This window comes from Rhea pennata, chromosome 13, assembly GCF_028389875.1.
Source record: "Rhea pennata isolate bPtePen1 chromosome 13, bPtePen1.pri, whole genome shotgun sequence".
Classification (NCBI taxonomy): domain Eukaryota; kingdom Metazoa; phylum Chordata; class Aves; order Rheiformes; family Rheidae; genus Rhea; species Rhea pennata.
The window spans coordinates 14258040-14284686 of NC_084675.1; the positions used below are offsets into that span (position 1 = coordinate 14258040).

Below are 26647 nucleotides of genomic sequence, written 5' to 3' on the forward strand. Positions count from 1 at the left end.
CTTCTGCAATTACCAGAGGGAAAGGTCAAAGTCCTTTGTAACACTAAAGACTTCTTACTGAAAAAAGAGATCAGTTGGTGCTTGAAAATGCAGTGATGCACGATGAGAATCAGCATGAAACAATTTCTGAGATTCCAGATATGGCCCTTTCCCTGGCTATCTCAAATCGCCATGACGGGTGTGTGGCTCCCAAGCCTGCACACAGCTAGAGCATGGCCTCTGCAGGTAAAGCCAATTAGATTTTGGGGATCCCCTGGTACCTCTCCATTGCTTGCCACTGTTTTCTTTTCAGGAAAATTTAAGCAGGCTTTGGAATGGTCTGTAAAGTCTGATACTGACCAGACAATACAAAGGAAGAATTTGAACATCAGAACATTTTCCTTTTTCTTTTGTTCTTATGTGGTACTTTCACTCACAAAATGTTAAAACAGAGACAGTACTCTGTCTCTGGCTACTGAAATTCTTATTTAGACAAAGAATCATTTTAAAATGCTTCTCTCTTGCTGTCAAGACACTTAATGCACTAGTGATGCACTAGTGATGCCTACGAAGACGACAAGATGATATTCTTTTTCCTCCTGCTCTACAACATGCAAAGTATAAAATCAGCAGGTAAACTGACTGGATAACTTGTATCTACATTAAGAGTCACTGATTTCAATGTGTTTAGAAATGCTTCAAAAAGGTCAGAAGCACAAAGAAGGGAAGTTAGATAAACTTTCAAAACTCATTGTAAAAACAAAAAAAAAAAAAAAAAAAATCCCTGTTTAAAGATATAAAATAGATCAAACTTTCAGAGGCTCTATTCTTTAATTGAAATGTTTTCCTCTGTCTGAGTCCTTTGGAAGAATGGAAAGGAAAAGTCACTTATTCACCTGATTTGGTTCAGAATGGTCTGATAATCAGTGGAAGAATTTTTTAGTGCATCCATTGGAACCAGTGGAATGGGAATATTCTGTTCACACACCACCATTTCATACAGGGGAGCAGCCTCCAAAGTGAAAGATGACAGAGAGATGGATGAAATGGGCTGCTCCAAGTCCTGCAGTCTGACTGCATAATTTGCAGCTTGTTCTATAGTCCCAGATGCTGCCTCCTCGTCCAGGCTAATGTTTATAGATATTTCATTTCTTTGATAAGGGTCCATAAGAGAATATGGAGGGGGATCATCCGTAGGAATATATATTTGTGTTGCTCCTGGCCCAACGCACTCATCATAGCTGAAAGAAAAACAATTTTTTTCATTAAATTTGTGTGAAAAATACCACACTATATTTTCAGCGTGACAGGGGCAGGTAAAGTGAGAGGAAAAGGATCATTTAGTCTCTTGTTCCTCAGCCCTCATCCTCACCCCACCATGTGAGACACTCAATAATACTTGAATATGCATCTCTAAGTACCTCCATGTTAATTCCAGAAGACTCAGTGAAAGTTCAAACCATATTTTTCTGCAAGAGAGTAACAGCTGTGGTAGCAATGCTCAGCTGAGGTGCCTAGGGATTAGCCTTGCTCCTTGCTGCTGGTTACGTGGGAGCTGGAGGAAGGATATTGTCGCTGTCTGGAGGATGTGGCTGATGCACAGCTGTGCCCATTGCACCAGTCACTGTAGGTGTATGCAGTGGAAGGTGGTTCCTGCTTTTAACCATTTGTAGGTAGCTGAGATAGAAAGTGGATGGGGCAAAGGAAGTGATGTTGCCATTTTATAGTTTTGGAAATAAGGCATAGAGAGCTTTAAGTGAGTTTAAAGCTGAACATCATGTCAAATCCTGTCCTTGTGACTCTTAGGCCTCTAGGACATACTACCTCTCTGTGCTCAGCCAGCAGTTACATGCAGTGGATTGTCTAAGGTGTGGGTGATCTGTGCTTGCAGGGGTGGCAGGATTTCTGGCTGAGGTGCAGAGCTGGGATGAATAGTCCTGATGGACTCAGGCGGCCAGTAGATTCCCCATCATGTTGCCCCAAAAGAGGAGGAATGTGAGAGACTGATCTCTGGGATTTCCACATGGTGCCAGCACAGGTCTACCTGTGCTTAATAGTTCTGTCTGTGCCACCAGGCTAGAGCTGGGAGGTTACCACCTCCTCAAGTCTGTGAGGGTCTTGGGCACTTGCTGCCCTAGTGCAAATGCAAATAGGCAATTTAGGATTTCAGCTGAGACTACACAGTCTAGGAAGGCTCAAGAAGGATAATGAATGAACTCAGTCCAGCGTGTCTCACAATACTAATATTGTCCAGGGTAGTCCAGTATCTGGCTATGCCACAGCTTCATCTGTTTGCTCAGAACGTTACAGCTGAATACGCTTCTGCTATCAAACCAGCTCAGGTCTAGTGGTCTGCAGGAAGGCTCTGTTTTCCTGGCTTACTGCCTGTACTGGGATGGGGAACAGGCATGATGTTGCGTTTAATTGTTGGATCTCCTTTGTTTGTGACTACTGTGCTTGACTGTTTCATGGTCACTTTTAATCTGATTTCTGAGGTGGCAGTATTTCCTGTAAAATCCTTATCTTATTCAGCTGAGCCGAAAAACAACTCTGGAGCCAGACAAATTAAGAACCCATTTCCTCAACCACACGAACTGCTGAGTGATTAAGATCTAAGATATTTCCTGAAACATAGCATATTTAGCATACATCTTCCCTGTAGACAGCAGGCAGTCATTCTGCCCCCAATAATTGCATTACTGCCATGCTAAGCTAATAAACCCTGCTTGTAGATTATAAGTGGCCTGTGGTGGGGCAGCTCACATCAATGGAGTGAGCTCTCATCTGCTGCAATCAACCACGGAGATGCTGCCTTAGAAGAATACTTGGTTCTGCTGCTCGTAGTCATACCTTCCCCTCAAAGTACTCCTGTTGATGTTAATGGGACTGATCAGGGCAGTCAACGTGGTGGAAGTGTTTTTTGGGGGAGGGGAGAGGCAGGAAAATGAAGTCTTATCACCAGGTTAATAAATAGCTCAAATATCCAGAGGTGTTTTTATTTTGACCCTTCTTTATCTTATTTTTATATTCATGAGGATAATGGTTTTAAATTTAGATTTGAAAATTCTGCTTTTCACATCAGGAAAAAATGATACCAAAAACCACAACTGTGTTCTTAAGCCCCTGAAAGAAGGCTGTTCAGTAGATACTTCAGAAACATATCCTGGCAAGTAGATGGTCAAATTGTTTTCATATAGCACGTGGAAAGGATCTCAGTCCAGGCACTGCTAAACCCAGTACAGCTTTCAAGTGTACCTGATATTCTGTTAAGTGATCCCAAACCTCAGTCAAAGACCAAGGATGTGATGCTGCAAGTTCAACTCTACATGAAGCCAGTGAGAGTAAAGAGAGCAGGGAACTTTGCAGGATTACTTACTCTGAACTGTATATCTCTGCTTAGTTCACATTTTAGGATAACTGCTGACCCAAAGCCCAGTGAATTTATTTGAAATATTTCCACTGATTTTTGGCAGACTTAATCAGGCTAACGAAGAGCTCCTACCAGATCCTGTTACCATAGCAAAAGAGTGAAAAGAATTTCAGTTTTGAAAAACCGACAGTAATACAAGTTCCAAGGTAGAAAATTTTGAATCCCTTTGAGACACAAAAGGGAAGAAGGTAGTCTAATTCCTGAGTTTTGTACCTAGGACCTGTGCAAGGAAAATCTGCCACTAACCTCAAGGAGAAATGGGCACAGTATGAACCTTCTACCTACTACTGTTATCTGATCATCTGCATTTCTTTCCTTTGGATTTCATTTAATATCTTTCATGCAGTGTAGCTCAGCTCTGTAAAACTAAAATGTTCAATGGGGTAAGCAGTGATTCTTTTTTTTTTTTTATCATCAAAACAGATCAGAAATGAATTATGGTATTCAAGGCATGGCATTCTAGCAGTTTGTTCTCCAAACCAATATATTAGTTTGAGGATACTCTTTCTTTGTATATATGTGATGGATAGGAATAAAATAAAATCCTCTCTTCCTCCAAACTCCAAGGCAAGTAATATCCATCCCTCCCCCTCATTTTTGGCGATTAGGATCACATTTAAACCCCCCCCTTCCCCCCCACACACACCCCACAACCTTGCACCTCATAAAGCAGTAAGGAACATGTGCCAGATTTTCAATTAATTAACTTCTTGGCACCTTCACAGCTGTGAAGATCATTATGTCCAAAGAAGCAACTATAAATCATTCAAGTAGTGTGTTTTTTAAATAAGTTACTGTATTCTGTTTGCAGTTTGTGATCTTGGTACTTGGTTTTCCATATTCTTGTCTAAGCATGGTATCTTTGCTTATAATGCTGACATAGCAAACAGCAATAGCAGTTTACAAAAGCTAATAGTGGAGACTACAGGTAAGGTTCTTAGCATTTTGTGTTGAGGATGGAATGGAGATGAATTAAGGCTGCATATTAACTTCGTGTTTTTCATTGTTTGTGGGGGCGGTTTCTCCCTTTCCTTCAGATAGCCTCAGTAATTTGGTTATGCTTTCAGTGGGCTGCTGGAGAAGTGTTCCTGTAATGTAATTAATGAGTTAACAATGCTACAAACATGACTTTTATTTTGCAAGGAGGAAAACAGTCTGTGCTTCAAAGAGCCCATAATATGGGGAACTTGTGCATCTAGTCTTTACCAGATCTTTTTTATTAGAGCATTTCTAGCAAGTATTAAAATAAGTAATATACAATTACACATGCACCCACTATCTATGTTAGGGGTTGGGAAAACATTCTTAAGTTTTAAAGGATTACTCGTTTGGGGAAAAAAAAAAAAGGAAAAAAGATCTCTCCTTGCAGCTAATCAACAGGTACTGATGTCAGTGATTCTGGACTAAGTCCTCACTGTGGTCTTTTAAAATAAAGTTTCATGTTTGAGGAGAAGAGGCATTTTTCTGCAGTAAGGTGTGTGGAGTGAACAGAGCAGCCTGGAACAGAATAAAGGAACTGCCTTTTCAACAGCTAGCAAGGGGACTTCAGTACTGGAGGAGCCAAGAGGACGGGAGCTCTTGTTTAACAGAGGGAAGAGCAAGGGGTAAGAAGAGTTATTTGGAGATGCTGAGCTCCTTCTATTTCTTTGCTGTTTTCCCCTTCTGTCGTGAAGAAGGTGTAGGCTCAGTTTCTCTTATATCCCTGAAAGCTGTAGCCCAGTTTGTTTTGCTTTAGCTCATCTTCTGCTTCCCTAGAACATGGCATAAAGTGGACAGGAGAACACCAGGGCTGTGGTCATTTCGGCATTAGCATGAAGGTAGAATAACCCCACACGGCACTGTGGAGGGTGGCATTAATTTTGAGTGATGGTCACTGGCATCCTGACGTCGGTAAGAACGCTTCCCTTTGTGTTGATTGTGGCGTGAAAGGTAATGTACCGTATGCAGGGAGCTGCAATGTGCTGAGTGGGTGGGAAATGTCACCTGAAGTTAGGTTAAGGTGATGCTATGTCACTTGTTTCATTGTGTGGAGAGCTATTGTCACTGAGTTTAGTACAGCCCTAGCACGGTGCTTTTCACCTGAGCCTCTAAAGAGTTATACCTGCGTGATGGCATGTGTTGTGCCATCACTGAGAGGTTGCGTGTTTTTTTTAACATGTAGCACCTTGTTCTCTCCTTCAAGAATCAAACGAGCTTTCTCATCTCTAGCAGGTTAATTTGGGGGAGGATAGCTGTTACAGTTGACAAATTTGGGTTTATTTGATGCCTCAGAGACAAAGACTTTAAAAATAAGCTTAATATCGCTTCCAAGTTTGTTATGTATTACCTAGGTCCTATATAAATGAGTGATTTGCTGTATGTATTCCTGGCTTATACATGCATTTGGAGATTTGGAGGGTAAATGGTATGAGATGCAGATCGTTTTGTGTCAGGCTAGTTGTGTTGGACAGAAGCTGTTAGTGGGAGGGATGAAAAATCCTTGGGGGATGGTTGAATGGAGAGTGAGGGAGGTGTAGGTGTCTGGTTGTACATGATAGATTCTGTATATGTGCTCTTTTAAATGCAGTGGATCAGTAAAGAGAAAACATTCTCATTTTTGGAATAGGAAAGATTTGTAAAGCACTTCAGGAGGAGTGATTGTCCTGGGTAAACTTTACAAACAGTGCTACTCTAGCTTCTGCTGTACGTAACAACGGCTACAGTTAAAAAGAACCAGCACGTCAGTAACAATCAGTAATGATGATTCTTAATAAAATTTTACTATTAAATGTGAGTCACTTAAGTAGGGTAACTGCTCATTTCAGTGGAGTAGCTGGCTCAGACATGTGTAAAGGTGTTGCTTTGGGGTGAGTCAGCCCTCCTGCCCTGTCACATACTCCCACTCTTCCCCTTGCACTCCCTCCTCACAACTGTGATCCTGTCTGGATCTAAACAAGTGCAAAGAAAGTTGGGTTTTTGCTGGGCTGAGTTACTACTGGAACTACTGAGTTTCTAAATTCACAGTGGTGAAGTATAAAAGATGGTGAAAGTAGAGTGAGACTCAGACCACAACTCACGGACAGAATTTCTCAGCCATATCATAAAAGTGAACCTTCAGTACAGCTAAAGTAATGGCATCTCTGTGTGTGTGTGTATATATATATATATATATGTTTTGCAACTGAAAATGCAAGAACATGGAGGTTGTATGACTTTACTTCAAAATACAAAAATTCCTGTTAATATCTTACAGAAGATTTGTATAATGATACTGTTATGCTTTATCTGAGATTCATAGAACTCTATGATGTTATTGTACATGTAAAAAGTAGATGGTGCTTGATGATCAGTACAGCAATTACGGGAAAAAGCCTTTTAGCCAAAAAATAAATGCTTTTGGAAAGTATTATGTTACCGCAACATAATACTGGACTACAGGAACTTGTTACATAGCATCTTGTGAATATCATATCTTTTCTTTTTCATCTCTGAAAAAAGAAAACTGTTTCTTTTATTTCCTGACTCCTTGATTACAGCACTTATGGTGAATTCACTTTAATTTATTTATTTTTCTTAATTATAATACCCTAGGTTTCAAGGTATTTCATAGGCATTCATGAGTGAGAAAGAATTACTGGCCTTGAGACGTATTGTTGCCCTCATTTCTTTGTCTTGTTTCTTGTCAGAATAACTTCATTGTTTTTGTAGACTGCTGCTCAGCTTTTAAGGGATAACTATGCTAGGAAAGGGGAGGAGGGCTGCTGTCTTGTAACACTATCTTAGCAAATGTAAATGTGATCCACACAGAGGATAGTAATACTTCAAGCAGATCTTCAGTCTGACCTGGTAGATTCAGAGTATTTGGGGGAGGGGAAGAATAATTTCCTGAATTTGTCAGGTCTCATTGCAGTGAGTATTAGGATCGGTTTGTTGCTAAGGAAACAAAAGAGCTTATTTAACTAGCTGTCATTTATAAATTATGACCCACTCTGGGGAGAGAAGAAGGTTCAATTTACAGGATTTTTAAAGAAGCAAACAATAGCTAGTGAAAAAAGACAAATCTGAGGGATGACAAATTCTTCTTTAGAAATAGATGTTTTTTTGTTTACTTTGTTCCTTTCTTACATATTGTGACATAACTGAAATTCTCTCTTCTTTTTATTTTGCTAACGACTTTTTTTTTTAATAAAAATGAACAGAATTGCTGATCTTTTGCTGGAAAATACATGTGTTGATAGGTTTAAACTACGGTAAAAACAACACAGCATGTTTAATGGTATTGTTGCCTAATAAAGCTGAAATTGGAACAAATATGCTGTAACTATCTAAAAGGAGAATCAAAGGAAAAACTAAACTGATGTGGTGGATGACAATGCAACTAGTTTGACTAATGATGCTATCTCTGATTGCGCGGTCTGTGGGATAGGATAATACTATGTGAGAATTGTTTACTATGACTGATCCCAAATTATGGTGGTTAGAGGTGAGTAATAAACATGCAGCACCCAGAGATGACAGCTCACAGTGTCAGCCAAGATGGGGCACTGGTAGAATGATGCAGTACTTTCTAAAATCATGGATTTCTTTTTTCTGGGGAGTCCCTAAATGCTTTTACATGTGTGTGAAACACAGCTATTTAAATAATGGGAAAACTCCAGTTAAAGGACTCTGGAGGAGCCTACATCTTTTCATACTGGCTGTGGTACAGCATAGAAAGTCTAGCTACTAGGAAACTAGAAAAATCTTCCTTTTTTTTTTTTTTGTCAGTACTGATACAGCTTTAAATATTGTGATTATTTTGCATAGTACAATGAGTTTCTGGTTGGAAATGCTTGGTGCCTCTCTTTCATCAGATGTCTTCAGTGCTGCAGGGTATTTTATGCAACAATATTTGCAATTCTAGCTTGAAACTGGAACAAGGTGCAGAACAGGCTGGTCAGATGATGCAGAAACACAAAGGATATGTTTGACAAAACTAAAAGAACTTTGTGGGTTAGCCTCACAACATGAAGGCTGAGATGTGAGATGATTTTTGACTACAGATGTCACAAACAAGTAAATGGAGAGGCTTGGGCATTTAAGAGGAAGGGAAATGGCACAAAAACACTCGGAAATTGGCTGTAAACACATTTAAATTTAAGCTGGAAATGAGAAGATGGCCATAGTAATTAGGAATTAATTCTGTCCTTAAGTATTCTGGAATGAGTGACAAAGGATCTTTGCAGATTTCATTATGGAATGAAATAACTTTGTTGTTAATTATAAGAAAGGGTCGCTTGGAGCAGTGGTGACAGGCCTGTGAGACTGCAGCAACCCTATGTAACTTTCAACTCTGTGTTCCTCTGGCCAAAGTGATCCTTCCTGGAGGATGATCTGTAAGTACAGAGGAGTGAGAGGAAGGCAGCTTGAGGGAAACCTGTCCATACCACAGAGGGGAACTGATGGAGCTGCTGCTGGTCTGATGGCATTCATGTCATCTGAGGATCTCGCTAGGGAAGGACTCTGTTTCCATGTACATCAAAGACATCTGGAGTGCTTGTCTAGACAGACTTGCTGGAATCTCACTTGCAGACTGACCTCTCAAGGGATGGCTTAATATTGGGCACTAAGGCAATTTCCCTATGCTCAGCAGATGGGCTGTTAAATGTGAGGGTCAAGAAAGAATCCCTTCAAAGCAAATAGCCACCAACTGATCAAAAAGCAATTAACCTGTTTCTTTATCTAATATAAATTAGGAATGCCATGAGGATGTGAAGGGAAGGGCTTTGAGGACTGACTGTATGCATGTGTTAATGGTACTGGATTTTATCAAGCCTGAGCAATACAATTCTCTCTAGAAATGATCTTACTTAGATTTGATAAGATGAACAGATGAGCTACAGTGAGCCCTAAAAAAAAAAAAAAAAAAAAAAATCCAAGTGCGAACACTAGGATAAGGGGTGACTAACAGATTTTCATCATAGTGAACCCTGCAGGACACATTTCAATGTGAAATATAAAGAGTACTTGTGTGGTTTCCATTAAAACCCTTCCTGAAGGTAAATCCCTTCATCTCTCTCTAGAGTCATTCCTCAGCGATGTTACTCTATTAGACAGTCATGAGTCACAGATGAAAAAAGGCGATAACTTTGGTTGCCTAAAGCTCTATACATATCATTAATACCCAGTCGCTAAGGAGTGAAAAAGCACTTAGTCAGGTAAGGTGAAATGGATTTCCTCTGGCCAAAAGGTGAAAAGTTGGTAAAATTCCTTTCATGTAAGGACCCTCAAAGTGCCTTATTAGGATTTTTAAAACTCTTCTCATCAAGAAAATTTAGTTATTCTTAATTAACTAGGTCCTTGATCAATACTGTACTTTCAGCCATTTAAAACATTGTTTTCCTTCAAAGTCATAATTACTATGATGATGGTTAAGCTGTGGCAGAGATGGCTGCTATGTTTTGTCCTGGTTGAATTTGGCCAAGTTTCTTAATCTTGGGGGAAAAAGAGCTCGGTGCTTTAGAATTGTAGCTAGATTGTCTCAGTTGTCTTTCTCAGTAAGATGATTGAAGTTTCTTGGAAATAAATACCTTACCATCTCTGGTGACAAAGACTGCGTAAGGTTAGCTTAACTTCCAGTTCGGCTAAATACATCAGTACATGACAGAAATAAGCTATAAAATATGACTAATATCTTGATCCTGCTTAGTTCATACCCGCTGTATTTTATTTTCATTTTTTCCCTCTTAACCTTATGTAAAAATTAATCTGATAGATGCTCACACAGATCTCTGATTCATTAGGAAGTCATTAATTATCCTAAAGAGATGTTTATGGAGAGGAACACCATGTATTTTGGGTTGTCAAGACAAATTGACCAAACTGCTTCTCTGTATCTGCCCTGAACTATAGCAGGGTGATGATAAAATTCAATGCATAGTATTCCTCTAAATCCTAATGTTTAAAAAAAAAAAAAAAAAAAAAAGTGAAAGCATCTATACTGATAGTCAAATTGAGTCTCAAATGAGATTTGTGGCTTAGGTATCAAAGCAATTAAGTTATTAACATCCCAAGGCATCTTTCATGAATTAATTTCCCAATTAGAGTTTTTATATAAATAGTATTTTGTACTGCAGCTTCTACAGAAAAGTGAAGATTGCGCAGTTGTACCTTGAATAACTATAGTCAAATGTAGATTACTTTTTTTACCGCCTGTTCTTGCTCCTACAGGAAATCTGCAATATTTTTATGTTCATATAGCTTGCTGTGAATTATGAGCTATGTTGAAAGTGTAATAATAGTTCCTTTGGAAGAATCAGTAAACTGTACATAGAGGCTGATTGTACAACATGAACTACAGAACAGAAACGAAAGTTCTGTATCTCATGCTCTGACCGCTGGCTTGCTTTTGAAGAGCTCTCATCAAGGCCTGTTTTCTCTGCTAGCCACCTAATGCCTGTATCCTCGCTACGTGCTTTTCTCCTTAGTCAGCCCAAAAGAAGGCCAGGAAGGTCTTCGTAGCTGCTTTTGGAGAACTTGTTAAAGCAAGAACATGAAAAAGTTGCTCCACCTGTCTCCATATTGTTTATGTACAACAGCAGCCAGAAAAGGGTTGGTCTTAGAAGCAGACTCTATTTTGAGTAAACCTGTAGTTAGAAAGAGGAAGGGGAAAAAAAAAAAAACGGGCTGTTCAACCACTATTTGGTCTTTGTAAGATGCAGCACTACCGAACGCCTGAAGTGATGTTCTATTTAAAACTATTTCTCTGGTTTCATTGGAGGGAGAAATTGAATTCCTCTGTGTGTTAACTCAGAGCGTGTGAGGTGTACAGAGGGGGTAGAGAGAGCCTGAGGTGAAGTCCTGTCATTCATTGTGGCCGTTCTTGTACCCTCGGAAGGCATGATTCTGGACACTCACAAATATGGAAGGAACTGCAATATAACTTTTGGAATGAGTCTCTTTGGAAAGACCTCTTCTGGCGATGTTACCGCACAAGGCAATTAAAACTGCCTAATATTTAAAGGACATTCCTTTAGAATGATGCTACAGTGTAGGCAACTGTGGCTGCACAGTGCAGGTTTTGGTTAAGCAACTAAAATGGTAACCTACTTCCCTCAAAGATTACCCATGTGAGACGAATAGTCCCAAACAATTCTATTCGCATCCCAAATTCGGAGGTGAAGTTCCTCCACTTATGCAATATGCCATAGGCAGGATGGGACCCTTTCCTTCTTAAGGAGTCTCATGCGCACAAGAAATTCGTAAGGAATTGGTTAAAAGCTGAAAGCTGCTTTGTGTTGTCACAGCAGCTGTGGAATCTTGCAAGAACTAGGCAAAGCTAATTTGGAATAATTTGGGGCAAATTTTGTAATGGAAATGTACAACTTTACATGCAAACAGTAATAGGATGTGAAGCTGCAGGCTGCTGGTCAACTGGAGGGAAAACATTCTTTTGGGTGACTTATGACATATACCAAAACCCAGGTATGCTGTTACAACTGATACACAAACCTAAGAGGGAAAGTCTGTTTCCATGGAGACCTCTCTGTGCTGTTGTTAAAGATAAAAGTTTAGTTGACAAGGTCCAGCCAAGAAAGGACAGATCAACAGTTTGGGCGGGGGGGGGGGGGAGGAAAAAAAGGAAAAAGAGCTGTTTGTAAGCAGTAGTATGGACAACATGGACTTGGTTGCTCAAACTAGATTGAATGTGGAAAGAGGAGGTTTTATTTAGGCAAAGTTTTGCAAATCTGCTTATGAAATCAGGAATCTTATTCCCATTAAATTCACCCGAGCGCACAAGGTTAGTTGCATCTAAATGGCCTCTAAACTTTGAAGTATACAGTTTATCTGTAAGTCATTTAATAGGTTATTCCTGCACAACTATGTAACAGAACTTCTGTTTCTTGGAGATGTCTGGAAATATCACCTTATAGTTCAACTTAAGTCAGACTTTGCGTATATTCGTGTGTTTGGTGAGGCAGTTCTACTGATTTGTGACTCTTCTAAGATACCTTGAAAGAGCAAGAATAAAGGAAAATGATTTGGCTGAAAATGCTATCTTATTGCTAATGTAGGACAAGTACAATTATTAGGTGTCTCAGAATAGTAAGTTTTCTTCAGTTCTACCTTCTGGCAGAACAGAGTTAAAGCTGAGAAGTGAGATTTACCGAAAAATATGGAAGAACAGAGTAATTGAGGGCAAAGTTTTCTCACACTTTTTTGATTGTTGTTTGTTTACTCTGATCTGAACAATCTCAAGGTCAAAAATAAATGTAACAGAGCTAAAATACTCTTTAAAGTGTATTTTACTATGAGCTATTTTTATTTACATATTGTATGTAAGACTAATTGTATTGTCAAATAATGACTGTTTGCTTTGCACTTGTAAATGAGAGGTAGAAGGAATTACGGAGATTGCATTTGCACAAATTTGTATATAAGGCTATCTGTGATGTTTCAGTATATGTGAGCACTGGCATTTAGATCACTTTTCTAAATCAGTGGAATATACAGAATCACAACAGTCTTTAACCAATAATCATAAGCAATTCCAGGACTCCTCTGGTGTGCATGCTGTTTGCACATCTACTGAGATTTTCTGAGACAAATAATTGCCAAACAGACAGAAACCTGAAGGCGGGGGATTTTGTATCACTGTCACTTAGCGGTTCAAGGGCTGAGAGCCAAGAGATTTGTCCAAGGTAGTACAATAAGCTGTTGAAGAACAAGGTCCTGTTCATATTAATCAAAGTTGTGATTCAGTTGCTTCGATCTGCGTTGTCAAGGTAGAGACCAGCTGTACAAACAGGATGCCTGTGTGCACGGCAGTTACAAGGGCAGTACCTTGAAGAGACCTTTCTTTGTGTCACAGAGGTTGTAGAAAACATGTATGCGTTCAAAACTGCAAAGTAACAAAACAGCAATTACATCATATCCTGCTAATAAGTGATATCTATCACTAGGAAAGATACTCTTGTCCTTTTTAATAAAGGCACCATATCTTACACTAATATGAATCTAGAATAACTACTGACAGTGGGAATGCTATGTGTAAATGACAGTAGAAATTGGTCCGTAGATCAACATATTTGCAACAAATTGACTTTGCAGGTGTGTAAATAAACATAGCATAAGTCTCTCTATTCGAAGTCTTTATTGGCTTGGAATTCAAAACTCCTCAAAATGTTATGAATCCTCTGTTATGAATCTAAGGAAGTAAAAATCTGAAGTTTGCCTTAATGTACTAATAGTAGAACACTGGTCAGGCAATATTTTGTTCATTCTTTGAGCCAATAACGGTATAGTAGAAAACTGAAAAATTGGAAATTGCAAAACTGGTAATTTATTCCTGATAAAATAATATTTTTTTTCCCTGAAAGTGAAACTTTGGTTTTCATAAGTTTCCTCCAATGAAAGATTTTCATAGGTAACTTGTGTATTTTAATTAATGTCATCCAAGAAATACTAACATTTGAACTACTTGAACTAAACAAAGTTCATTTTCACTTAGTTTGTATGACCTGCATTTTTGTAGTGGCTAGGTCTAGCAGTTTTACTTTCTTCTTCAACAGACTTTGCAAGTGTAGGGCTGTAACACTCAGAATCGTAGAACAGTGCTTACCAGGGAGGTGAATCAGGATACATGACGCTGACCTGGGACAGTGACTCCAGATAGGAACCAAAATCAAAAGCTGGGGGGAACTCCTCCATACAGGTGGATCTCAGCTCTCCAATTGAGCCACCATAGGAGAAGCCATCTGGAGCTGGAAAACAAGCAATTAATACTTACTCTTTTTTTTTTTTCCCTTCATGGTGGATTCTCTGAGGGAATGTTATTGTTTACAATGCTGCCATAGGTCAGAAAATAAAACCTATCTGCAGTAGAGTTACTGGTGTTCTGGAACATCAGGTCTTGCAAGACATCGTTTTACTAAGAGCGAGAGCCAGTTATAGCTGAGCTGTGGTGTTTCGGAGTGCGGCACAGGGACTGCGTATTTAGTGCTGCCCGCAAGATGCGAGTGTTTGAAGCTCTTCCTGTGCATTCAGGAATGAAACGGAAGTTTTTGCTTCCTTCAACTTCAGCTGTTAGCAGGATTGCTGAAGTTCTCGAACTACATACATTCAAACCTCAGCAGTTCTGCGCAGGTGCTTAAAAGTAGGCTTATACATTTGATTTTAAATATCAGTGTCTTGAGAGAGAAAATGGTAGTTTTAATCAAAATGCTGGCATAAAAGGGGAAAAACTGGAAAACAGGAGAGAATGATCCTGCTACCAGCTCTAGGGCTCTTTTAATGCTTTCAGACGAGAGCTCCAGAGCTACCAAGAAGTTGGTGCTATTTTGTATCTTTGAGGATAGTTAATACTCAAGATTTCAGTGTGAATTTCTTTAAGCAGGCCTGAACTGTGGGAATATAGCGCCCCCCCCCCCCCCCCAATCTGTCTTTCACATAAAGCAATTCCTCCTTTTCACTCAGTGCATTAAGACGGTACCTGGAGACAAGAGCCATCACCGAAGTGAAATCAAAGTGGTGTTTTCTTGTCAGAGGGTAAAGGGCAGGACTCACTTCAGTAAGTCTTGAACTGCCTGTTCCTCCTTCTGGCAATTTTCAGCTTTGCCAATTTTTTCCTGAAGAATTCTACCAGGACTAATCCATTCTGTTAAGCGCTGTGCTCTCCTTTTGCTTAATACGTGGAGAGAGCCAACTGCACCGGGACTCCCGCCGCTGCCGCTCCGGCCAGCGGAAGCACGCTGAGGTATTAGGGTGGCGTGCGCTAATACAACATTTTCTCTTAGGCAGATGGGCACAAGTTAACGTAAGATTATTCTCCTCAGTTTCTCTGAAAACATCGCCACACTTTGCCATTTCTAAGGCGTTGTTATTTCTAAGAAGCAATTTGAAAATTGTCCTTTATGTCTTAGGTTGCTTCAAGGTTTTTTAAGGAGCTGAAGTTGATGTAGCAGCAGATTTAAATGTAGTGATTGTAAATTAATGTTCAGTATTTTATCCTGCCAAAATATTGCTGTGTTTTTTTGTTCATGGATGGAACAATAACTGTACAGGTTTGGGTTAAAGTACTTAATCCCAAAAATTTAGCTGCTGAAAAGTGGGAAAAATGGATGTTACAAAAATACACTTTTTTTCCCCTTACCCTGTAAATTACAATGCCTGTTCTAATTTCATTTCTTTTGGAGTCTAAATCTAGTCCAAATCTAGTCCCAGAACAGACATTATTCACTTATCTGGATAAATGATTCTGGAAAAAAACATTAATAATTATTCCTGGTTTAATTTGGGTGAACCGATTCAGGGAAATAATGTATTTCTTTTCAACACAAAAATTACTGGTCCAGATGATTAAGTGAAGTCCCATTGTTGTCAGTGGATACTTCAGTTGCCTTGGTAAAATCAGAATTGATCCAATACATTTTTAAGTACTGCAGTATTATCTTCTATATACAAAAAGGAAAATGCAAAAATATGCAAGGAACTGTGCTCTTATGAAAAACTGCAGGTATAGGAGCAAAACCACAGAAATTGTTCAATGCTTCACTGAATTCATTACTCCATATTTCATTAGATTTTTACTAGCTGAAAGCCTGGCTTATGAAGTCACTTGTTGTAACCTATTTCTTGTTAAATACAGAAATAATCAGATCTTACCATTTCCTTGACCAAATGGCTTTTAACTTCTGGTCAGCAAACTAAAAATTGGCCCAAAATATAATTCTATTTCTCTTTTGTATTACCAATTTCTTTTAAATAACAGGATTTTTGGTCAGAAAGAAAAAACGGGCCTTTTTGGTAGTAAGCAAGTCGATCTAGTAATTATGGCAATTGTCTATGTAATGAGATTTTGATACCCTGTTCTGCTTGTATCCAGTTATTAGTTTGCGTGCTGAGAAAAGAGGCAATTGCCAAATCATTGTTGTAAGGTGGTGCAGACTGCAGAAGTAAAAAGCCTCCATGAATCCGCATTGAATAAATTGGTCACCACATTGTGGCTTTCCAGCAGATAGAAATTACATTATGCCCTATACCAAGCCTAGAATGGGATATGGAAACAAACTGTATCAAGAGAGGGAGAAATCATGTTTAGTATCAGAGAAAAATAAGCTGTTTAAGAAACACCGTTGGCATTTGTCTTGTTCATGTTAACAGTTAGCTATGGGGCTTGTACTATGTGAATTCAGTGCCCGCATAAAGGTGCCATTAAAGTACAAAGCTGGCTGCGACCTACTCCTTGCTATTTTTTACTCACTTCTTTTTAATCACTTGCCCAGTGACCAGATGCTTTTTGTTGCCCTTGGTACCAGATACTAACAGTACTAAACATTATCTTGCTAGTTAGCTCTCTTACCATAACTAGCATCTCTCCTCAGATGTGGGTGTCTTAACCGTCCATCCTTTCGCAGACTGCCGACAATGATTGTAACACAAGATAGAAATAGTACAAGTCCAATCACCACTCCAGCCACCAGAAGAGGTGACACAAGTAGACTGGGATCATTTCCGTTTTCACTGTAGCTGGGAAATTCACTGATTGGGTTGCTGTGGTTCAAGTGAACTTCTGTACAGTAGAGAGATTGGAGGGGAAAAAGTGTTATGGGAAAGAAATGTATTGTGTGGTTATACAAATGCTAAAACTAGACTCCAAAGCACTAAGACACACTGAGACAGGTGCACTGTACAAATTCATACTTCTTATGGACACCCTGTTTATTAGACCAATTTATAGAGCTGTTAATAACTGACTGAACGACTGTTCCCATGTTACCTGTGGAATATCCTGGAGTAGTCAAGCATGTGCGTTGCTTAATGCTCATTTTGGTTGCTTATTTCTGGAGCCGCTCCTTACACCATGATTGATGCTAAAAGAATTTCAATGCACAGAGAAGAATATGAAAAGCAAAAATTCCTCCTAGCAGAGCAAAAGAATCTAATGGTGTTACCAGATATGAAAAGACTCGAAGGACTTCCAGAGAACGTTTTGGGCAAAGGCAAAACAGAGGAGCATGCTTTTGGAGAACAGGGCATGTTTCAGTTTGTGGGGTGAGTCTGCATCCCAAGAAACTGATTTCAAGCAGACTTGAAGAAATTCATGATAAAGAGAAAAGCTTTAAGGAGGGGATCCTCTGTGATTTGCAGAACTCTCCTGTCAGCTGAAGGTTCTCTCTTTGGACTCTTCTGTGAACAAAAAAAGCTAGTAAAGAAACTGAGGTAGAGAGGGGGAACTATGTTGTTTAACTTGTCTGTATTACATATTTTTTTTAGAGTCTGAGTAAAGAGTAACTGTGTTTTGTCTATATATTTGGTAGCTTTATGCTGGTATGTGTTCTTCAGAGATATAAGTGTGCTCATGGAACTGGAATTGTGGGAAAGAATGTTTTTAAGTTACCACTAAACCTCTGAGATACCTTAGGCAGCAAAGCTTTGGGATAGCAATCAGTTAACCTGGGAAGAGAAGAACTTCCTTATGCAAAGAAACAGGTTAACAGAGGTTAGGGTTAATAGGGTAACAGCATGCTTCAGCCTAATGCTTCAGCATCCAGTGGAGCTATTCCACTAGGATAATGTATGTGATGACAATATTATTTGTTTGTACTTTAGAATTATTAAAAAAAAAAGACTATGAGAGCACTTCCTGGCTCCCCACCAGTACAATTCTTAGAACCCAGCAAGGCATGCTGTGCAAGGATGCAAGCGTTCAGTTCAAGTGCTGGAGACCATCTGTTTCTCTTCTCATTGATTGCTTCATTATCTTTACAAGACTGTATACTTCATTTCTATGTAACTTGTATCTATTAGAGTATGTTTTAGTGAGACTAAAGAATAAAGATTAAAAAAAGTGATCTTAATGAATCTGAACATAATTGTCCATCTGGAATGCCTAGAGAGGATGTTTTTTAGTTGTTTAAGTCGTGGGTTCTTTCTGACACTCCTAAAATTAGCAGGTAACTAATACTTGGAAATGACTATTCTTCTTGATGCAGTGTTAAAAGTGTCAGGTGATTAGCAAAAGCAATCTGGTATCTTTGTTCAATTAGTGATAGCTTACAGAATCAAGTAGCCTACAAAATGTGTATTGTAGCAAATAATGATGTGGGCAGGTGATGATTTAGTCACGTGACACATCAGTTTACACAGAAATATGTCTTTCCATGGCTGTCATTTTTATTTGTTCACTGTCAGGGCACACACGGAATGAAGACATGTATTATCTGGAATAGTCACCCAATTAACAGACAAAAGAAGCTTTAAAATTGATCATTAGTGGTATAGATAAAACAGACAAGCTTACTGTAGATTTTAAAATTTGATGCATTTGAGAGTGAAAGTCTGATTGATGTGGCCTTGCATTTAAGAAATTCCTTAAAATAAATGGTGTGGGATTCTTAGGCATTGAATTTTCATCTAAGGCCTGGCTTTTATTAGACAGAAGTGTGGGCATTATAATAGTACTTTTGGCCTTAACATCTTAAAAGTATTTGAAATAAAAGAACATCAAAATGAGCGCTGTAAAGTATACTTACCAGACCCTAGGGGTTTTCTTATTTACTTTTTAATTACCTATTTTTATTTCAACCTCAACTTTTCAGTACAGGCTTCTTATAAGACTCTGAGCCAACAACAGACTGTGAGGGTTTGGATATATGTTTAGTTATATGTCAGTTGAACAGATCAACAATTTTTGTTTCCTGCAGGCACTAACAATTTTTTATTCGGAATATTTCTGTAAAGTAAATACATGGGTTTGGAAGTGTGATAGTAGCAGACCTCTGCTTTTTATATGAATAGATGTTAGCAGATAGTTATCAGCAATGTTTTCTCAGTTCTTTTCCGTTGGGAAATGCTACTTACTGTCTTGCAGTCACAATAAGCTTGAAAAGAAGAGCAGTACATGATGGCTTTGTGTCAATATATAGTATCATTGGCTAACACTTGACATTGAGAGAACTGTCTAGAAATATAAAACAAACTGGGGATTTAGCATGTAGGTTTTTTTTGTTAATTTTTTAGAAGCACTTGACTGTTGGCTGAGAATCCTTGTGAGCAATTAAGACAGCCAAGAAATGTACTGAGTTTTAGCAAAGTATTGCGTGCCAAAACAGAAAACTGATTTTTCCGGAGAAAATTCTCTAGCATTAAATCAAAAGCATATGGAAAACTATCCTAATTAGTACTCTTCCCTCAAAATGTTTATGGGTGTGGAATATACACTGAGGCATAGATTCTGCTGATGTGGCTGTGGCAGTAGAACTCAGTTTAGAATGTTTCCTATTTGTTCAGTTTAATTCTCTGTATTGATAATTTCAGCAAGGTTGTACTTCTGCTGGCTTTCTGTAGCCTTGTTTATTCAGATTGTTGCAAATCCTGTCTTTGCAAGGTCCAAATATCTCTGCAGTACTAGTTAGTTTAAATCACAATTGCAGAAAATTGACATCTCTTTTTAGGAGGAAAAAAACTCTCAAAGTACAGACAGGTTTACTCATAATTTCAGCTGGCATGCAATGATGAAAGAGAAGAATCAAGTTGCCATTGTGCATAGAAAATGAGCCTGGGATTTGAGGTTGCTCCATACACTGGTGGACTTGTAGTCTTAGATGTAATGTCAAATAGTACTGAAGTCACCAAGATGCATTAACCTCCAGAGTTTTATTTTAGCCAACACAAAAAGAGCTTGCATTACATTATATTTAAATAACTGATGTAAATTACATTAAAACATTTGAGTTAGGCCTGTGTTGCCAGATTTAAGTCTATATTCTTAACAACTGCTGAAGTCCAACAGTACTGTCATTTATGTTGAAATCTGTACTGGAGTTGGCGAGAAACTTCACAGCAAGTTCAATGGGAATGGAGAGAAGCCAACGTTTCTAGATGTTTTGAAACTTGGATGACTTCTAAATAGTCCTATTAGGAAGAGACTTTCTAAAGAAAAGAAGGGAGTATAGTTTTTTGCTGCCATCAGGTGTAAGCACTAATATTTGATCCTGTTTCACATTATAGGAGTTAAACTTTGGTTAGTGGTGAGTTGAAATAGAAAGTACTCTCTCATGCTCTCCTCTTCTACTTGAGGAAATGTTTTTTATTACAAAATAGGCAATTCATCTAGCACTTTCTCAGGGCTTCCTTAGCCATTCTGCATCTTGTCTATTTTATCTCCTTTATCTCCTGTTTCTCACTATCATGAATCTTCCTCTTTTTATTTACTTAATCTAACCGAACCCAAACTCTGGCAGAGACAAGATATATTGCAGTATTGCTCTTATTAGAAGGAATGAATCACTCCCCTCAGCTCTGCTCCTAAAACAAAATGCAATGGATAATCTTCTGTAGTATTATTCTGAATTTGACATTGTGAATCTAGCCCTGCAGACTGCTATTGTGAGTATTTGCACTGACTGACTACTAGGGAAGTGCAAAAGCGACTATTGACTACAGAATGAGACTGTGTCGATATAAATTCTTTGTTTGGGAAACTTTTTGGAAGAAAGTTGTTTATATTACTTTGGGCAAAGGAATGTCATATAATTTTTTTCTCCTCTTATCCAAATACCTCTTCTATTGATAAACTGTACATTTCTGTGCATAAAAATGCTTTGTTTTTTTTTTTCATTCAGAATAGAAGTATCTGGAAATTTACGTTCAGTTCATAAATGTAACAACAATAGCAAAGTGTTAACCTTTCCTTTGAGATGAGTTGTTTACAACATGAAATTTCATTGGAAAAAAATATAATGCGTGAATATACATAAATAACCTATGTCTGGTCTTCTAAATATACATTATATCAGATGCACAGGACATTGCTTTTGTTCAGTGGTTAACCAAACATGGCACAACTGGAACATGCTGATAATTGCAGCCTTGAATACAATGCAAGGGGCACATATGGCTGAGCCAACACTTAATTTGGCAATTGGAAAATTGCCAAAACTGTTCATTCAGTGTTAGATAATATATTATCTATCTACAAAATCCCTTAAATATCACATTATGTTAGTGCTTTTGCCATCTCAGCAGACCAACTTCTGAAGTAACTTCATGTTATTGAGGGAGGTGTAGTACCACTGGACTTTCTTAGCATGTGTAGTGCTATTTCTCCTTCTCATTAATGTGTCTTTGACACTTTTCATTCTTTTCTAACTTGGTGGTAAGTTATGCTGAAGTCTGATCTGAGTCAGATGCTGTTGGAGTGAAATGTCTCGGTACCTAGATAAGGAGCTTGGGTCATCCAAGATAGATGCCCTGTACTGGGGAATGGCTTCTCTCTTCACTGGCTTATCTCCATGATGAGACGGAAGGGAAGTGCTGCACGTAAAGTACTTCTCCCCGTATTGAAATAATTTTTTTCTGAAGGCACACCAGCTTTGGTTATGCCATAACAGGCTCTGTAATTACGGACAAAGTTTTCTTCTCTTCCTGTGAAACTCGAGGATTTTAAGGCTGGATTTTACAAAGATAACCAAATCTCTTTCCAAGTTTACAATCTCCATTTCAGCGAGATAATTCATTTTATCACTGGGGAAGGAGGAGGGACATGGAGTGGCTTGTTTCTCATACTGAAATTTGCATGAACAGCTCATGAAGAAGTGCTGATGTGTTGGACAGGAAGAGTCATGCTTACGCAGCTGTACACCTCTGCATCCCTGCCAGCTTTAGTTAAGCATTGCTTGAGGATGGAATGGGCTTTGCAATTACTTGCTGAACTGCAGTTGAAACACATCGACAGAACAATGTTGATTACTTGTATGCCCTGGATAAGTACAAGTTGAGGTTTGTGATCCATCACTTCTTATTATCTTTAAATATGCTAAATTAACAAAACCATACAAAACTGGAAACATGACTAGGGGGAAGCTCAGTATAGGATAGTTATGTGCAGTATAGGATAGTTAGGCTTTGCTTTTAAATGATCACAAAAAGGTGCCTCACACACTCAAGCAATTTAAATCATGTTTCTGTTTTTGTTTGTTTGTTTTATTTTTAATGGCTGGGACTGTAATTGAATATGCAGCCTGTTAATGAAGGGGAGAAGATTGACAGATAGCAAGGAGCTGAGCAATCCCAATGAGGCCAATGATAGGCTAAATTAGTGGAATTGATGAAGATTTTGTTGATTCTGCCTTTATAAACAGTTTCTGTTCAAGGATGATTTAGTCTGGCCAACAGTGACCAATTGGATTCTCTGCTCTCTACTGTACTGTGAAATAAGCCTCTGGTTGCAGCTGCTTTCCAGCTGCTGTCACACTTATTTCTGCAATGCCCAGGCAGGAGTTCACAAAAGAAATAGAGTAGGTACATTACAAAAACAAGCTCAAGGTTTTGACCACAGATGCTAGCTTTGTACAGCATATATCTATGGTAAGGGGGAAAGGGATATGATTTAAGTTGATGAATGCAAAGGCCCAAGTGAGCCAATTTTTTTTTTTTTTTTTTTTTTTTTAAAAAAAAAAGAAGACATACCTGCCCACTCCTACCCCAATTCTATCTGGATTGTGAGGAAGGTTGGAACCTCTCACTTCTGCTAGGTAAATGCAAAGGTGTCATGTGTCTGAGCCAGGGACTTACCTTGGTTATTCCAAGTATAAATCATGAGCCACTCCAGGTCTGTCTTGTATTTGATTTACATTTATGCTTTATTCCACTCTTTTATTCTTGTGCAAGCAACCTGCCATTTTTAAAATGGAATGGCAATTTACCATGCTTTTCCCCCACCCTGCAAACCTTTCTAATCCCTAATTTTAGTAAAAGCATTTCAAATTTTAGTTGTTCCATGAAAGACTATAGGAGAACAGTTCAGCTCCATCAGAAATGATACAGAAATTGATGTGTTTTCTAAGAAAAACTTTTGATGGATTTATGCTTTCCGACTCCCTCTGGAAAGTTCTGCTCAATTCTGCTCATCAATAGCCTGATGTAACTTTGCTCCTTCATAGGAGAAATAGAAATGTCTCTATTATATATAAAAATATAAATTCTATATAAAAATTATATATAATTTATATACATACTTGCTATCTCTAAAGCAGCTATATGATAGTACAAACTTGTGCCACAATAAAACTTCACGTTTTTAACAGCAACAGAATAAAAATCTCTCAGCCTACCAGCTTCATACTAACTCAGTTAGGGGCACACTCTGTGTTAAAGTTTTCCTATGTTATACATAAATAGTAGGTACGCATAATGAGGTAGAATTTCTTATTGTTTAAATAATATTTAAAAGGAACTGATGATTATACTAAGATCAGGCAAGGCTGGTCCTTTTGTATTGATCTCATTGTCTTGTACAAAGTTGAGAAAATAAGTGAAAGACTAAAATACTCTGGAAACTGTCCTCTATAAATCAATTTTATAAGACATTTACAAGTAGTATAGGAAAAAATTTGCAGTTCAGGAGACTGAAGAGCATAGTTCATTTTGTCTTTCATACTGCTTGCCTCTACTACCTACAGGTCAGTCGTGTTGTATTCCTATTCTGTATGTTGTTCTGTTTTGCACACACACAATTAAACTGCCTCTTAAGCTACAATCAGTACTCAATAATTACTGTGTAGGGACTGCTTCAATCTTTATTCACCTTAATGTGGCTTGTAAATGACGTGGTGTGAACACTGGGTGTATATAGTCATAGATTAAAGAGGAGTTGATACCCTGTATGTTGTAGCTCACACTACTTCATCCACGTACTGCGTATGAGAACCTGCTGACTTGTGCTCGATGGAAGCTTGTCTGCTCGAATGGCATTTAATAGTTATCTGACAACATCAAAAAGTGGCTACATTTTTACTGTCAGCTACTGCAATTGTGACATTTAAACAGTTCCTAGAACCAGATGTACATTTTTAAATTTGAGGTAAAAATCTGTATACAAATGGCTAACTAGTCTTGCCTGATTACTACTATTGTGGGACATACTTCAGCACTGCATAATTCAAGCCCGTATCCACACCATTAACCAGACAGGACCCTTAAATTCAGCTTAAGCTTTTCTGCAAGCTAACATTGGCTCTTGATTTATCTCTACATATATGTGTTATAATCGTAATTAAAACTTTGCACTGAGTAGTAGTGAAAAATCAATACCTTTTTCAGAACATGAGACTATGTGGTAGGGACACTTCAGTTTTATCTGATACACTCAGCTTTAAGTGAAGTTGGAGCATGCTTACAGGTACAAAAGCTGCCTGTGACCTTGAGAAGCTCATGCAAGGCAGAAAGGGTGGCCTTTCCTCTGAGATATCTAGCTCTGCCTTTTTATCATGTCTGCTAGCTATCAGATAATGACTTTTTTCTTCTTACATTGACATCCTTATTATAGAGCTAGAATGAATAAGATTGGATCACCAGCATCCTGCAAATTGAGAATGTCAGAAGCAAAGAGAATGTGGCTGCATAAGGGCTCAGAAAATAAATCTTTTCAGATGCTATGGCTTTAGGGTATTATGTTGATGTCACAGCAGCATGTACAGGTGCTGTTTCAAATTAAGAGGAAAAATCTTCCAATTTTCAGATCCATGGTCTATTTTATCAACATGATAAATACCACTGCAGTGAAACAAATCACTCTGGTATAATGACCCACCTTGTGATGGAGAATATATTTCTTCATTCATTTTCTCACACACAAACACCTTTGAACAAATACAATCTTGTAAGTGGGACCTGAACCTATTACTTTTTTCAGTAACTCTCTGTTAGGGCTTGGAAATAAGTATGGTGAGAATCCTGTTTTACTATTAAAATAAAGTTAACTTCATAAGCTAAAATCCAACTTAGGTCAATAGTGGCTTGACCAGGGTAAAAGCAGTAATTTTTATATTGTGAGAAATTCTGATATTTTGGCACATGACCTTTTCATTCTGAAATTGAAGGGGGAATAGCAATATATATTTTTTGTTCTATTTTGAGAAGGAAAGTTTTTTAAAAAATTGTCACTGGAAAATAATTCTGTATTTTACTTCAAGATTGCATCACCTTGAACTGTAAGTGGGTGTCTTGCCTCATCTCTTTAGGAGGCTATCCTCTCATCTACACTATATCTAATGTCACCTAATGAGGTAGCTGTAGAGCAGACACCACATGGAAGATGCAGCCCAGACACGAAGCCAAATCTGTACAGAGAAGGGGAAAAAAATACCAAAAACAAAACGAGCAAACAAAACCACAAGCCAAAACTTTCACACAGATGAATTTATTTACAAACTTCCATGAACGCATAGAAAATGAAATGGCAGTGATGAAAATCTTGTTAGCTCTACCAGTGACAAATGGTGACCAATTGTTTACTGACTTGTGCTCTGTTACTAGTTTTATGAATTTATGAGTTTAAATCAGCCATCTCCTTTTGATTTTTATGAAATTTGCTCAAAATCATTAGACTTTTGAAAAATCTCAAGTTTTTTTTTATTTTCCCTTTGCTTTGAGATGTTATCATGGTTCTTTTAATCAGTGTCTTTCAGCAATCATTGACATGCTCACATGATTTTAATCTCTGGAAAATACCTAGTAAAGATGATATTTGCAACCAAGTTCTGAGATTAAACTATTAACTGGAATTGCAGGAATCATATACACATTATGCTTTGAACAGTCCTACAGTGCTTGTGTCTACTTCTTATGCAGGACATCTATAGAAATGATCCTATTTCTTATTCCACCCTCCCCATCAGTCTTGAATAACAGCAATCCACTGGGAAAAATGTAGAGAAATGACTGATGTTCACTAATTATAGAAAATAATGACAACAACAGAAATATTCAACTAGCTAGTTACTGAAGGAATTCAGGACTAAGATAGAAACTTGTTAAGAAATGCTGAAATCAAAAGATCTTACTTTAAGATTGTGATATGTCTCCCTATGCCTTTCTTTTAAGGGGACTTGAAATTTTTATAACTGTTAAAATGATTTTGCGGTGTTATGTAGTGCAATATGAATTACCATGTTGATGTCAAAGAGCATACAAAACCTATAATATGACTTAGATTATCTATTGTATCTGAAAGATACACCAGTATCCACCTGCGTAAATCAAGGACTTCTCATGTCATTAAGAAGCTTTTTCATTCACTCAGATTTGTCTGATTAGGACCAGGGTTTCTACATAGACAGCTGCAGGAATGTCAATAATAGCAAAACAGATATTGATTTGTGGAACATTTTCAATCAGGTAGTCTTTGTTGCTAAAGAAGCCACCAAAGTTCAAGGACACTGAAAGATCTATAGAAATTAAATTATTCACAGCCATTGCTATTATAAAAACTGGAGAAAG

General features: G+C 38.1%; 1 protein-coding gene across 1 annotated transcript in view; it reads right to left on the minus strand.

Annotated features, from left to right (window-relative positions):
- Nucleotides 1-791: 791 nt before the first annotated feature.
- BEAN1 (brain expressed associated with NEDD4 1) overlaps nt 792-26647 on the minus strand; it is a 61381-nt gene continuing 35525 nt past the window's right edge. Inside the window, exons 4-6 of the mRNA XM_062586418.1 lie at nt 16728-16937; nt 13989-14130; nt 792-1220 (exon numbers count right to left, since the gene is read on the minus strand). Of these exons, the coding sequence (XP_062442402.1) occupies nt 872-1220; nt 13989-14130; nt 16728-16937 (701 nt within the window). The 3' untranslated portion in view covers nt 792-871. The remainder of the gene's footprint in view (nt 1221-13988; nt 14131-16727; nt 16938-26647) is intronic.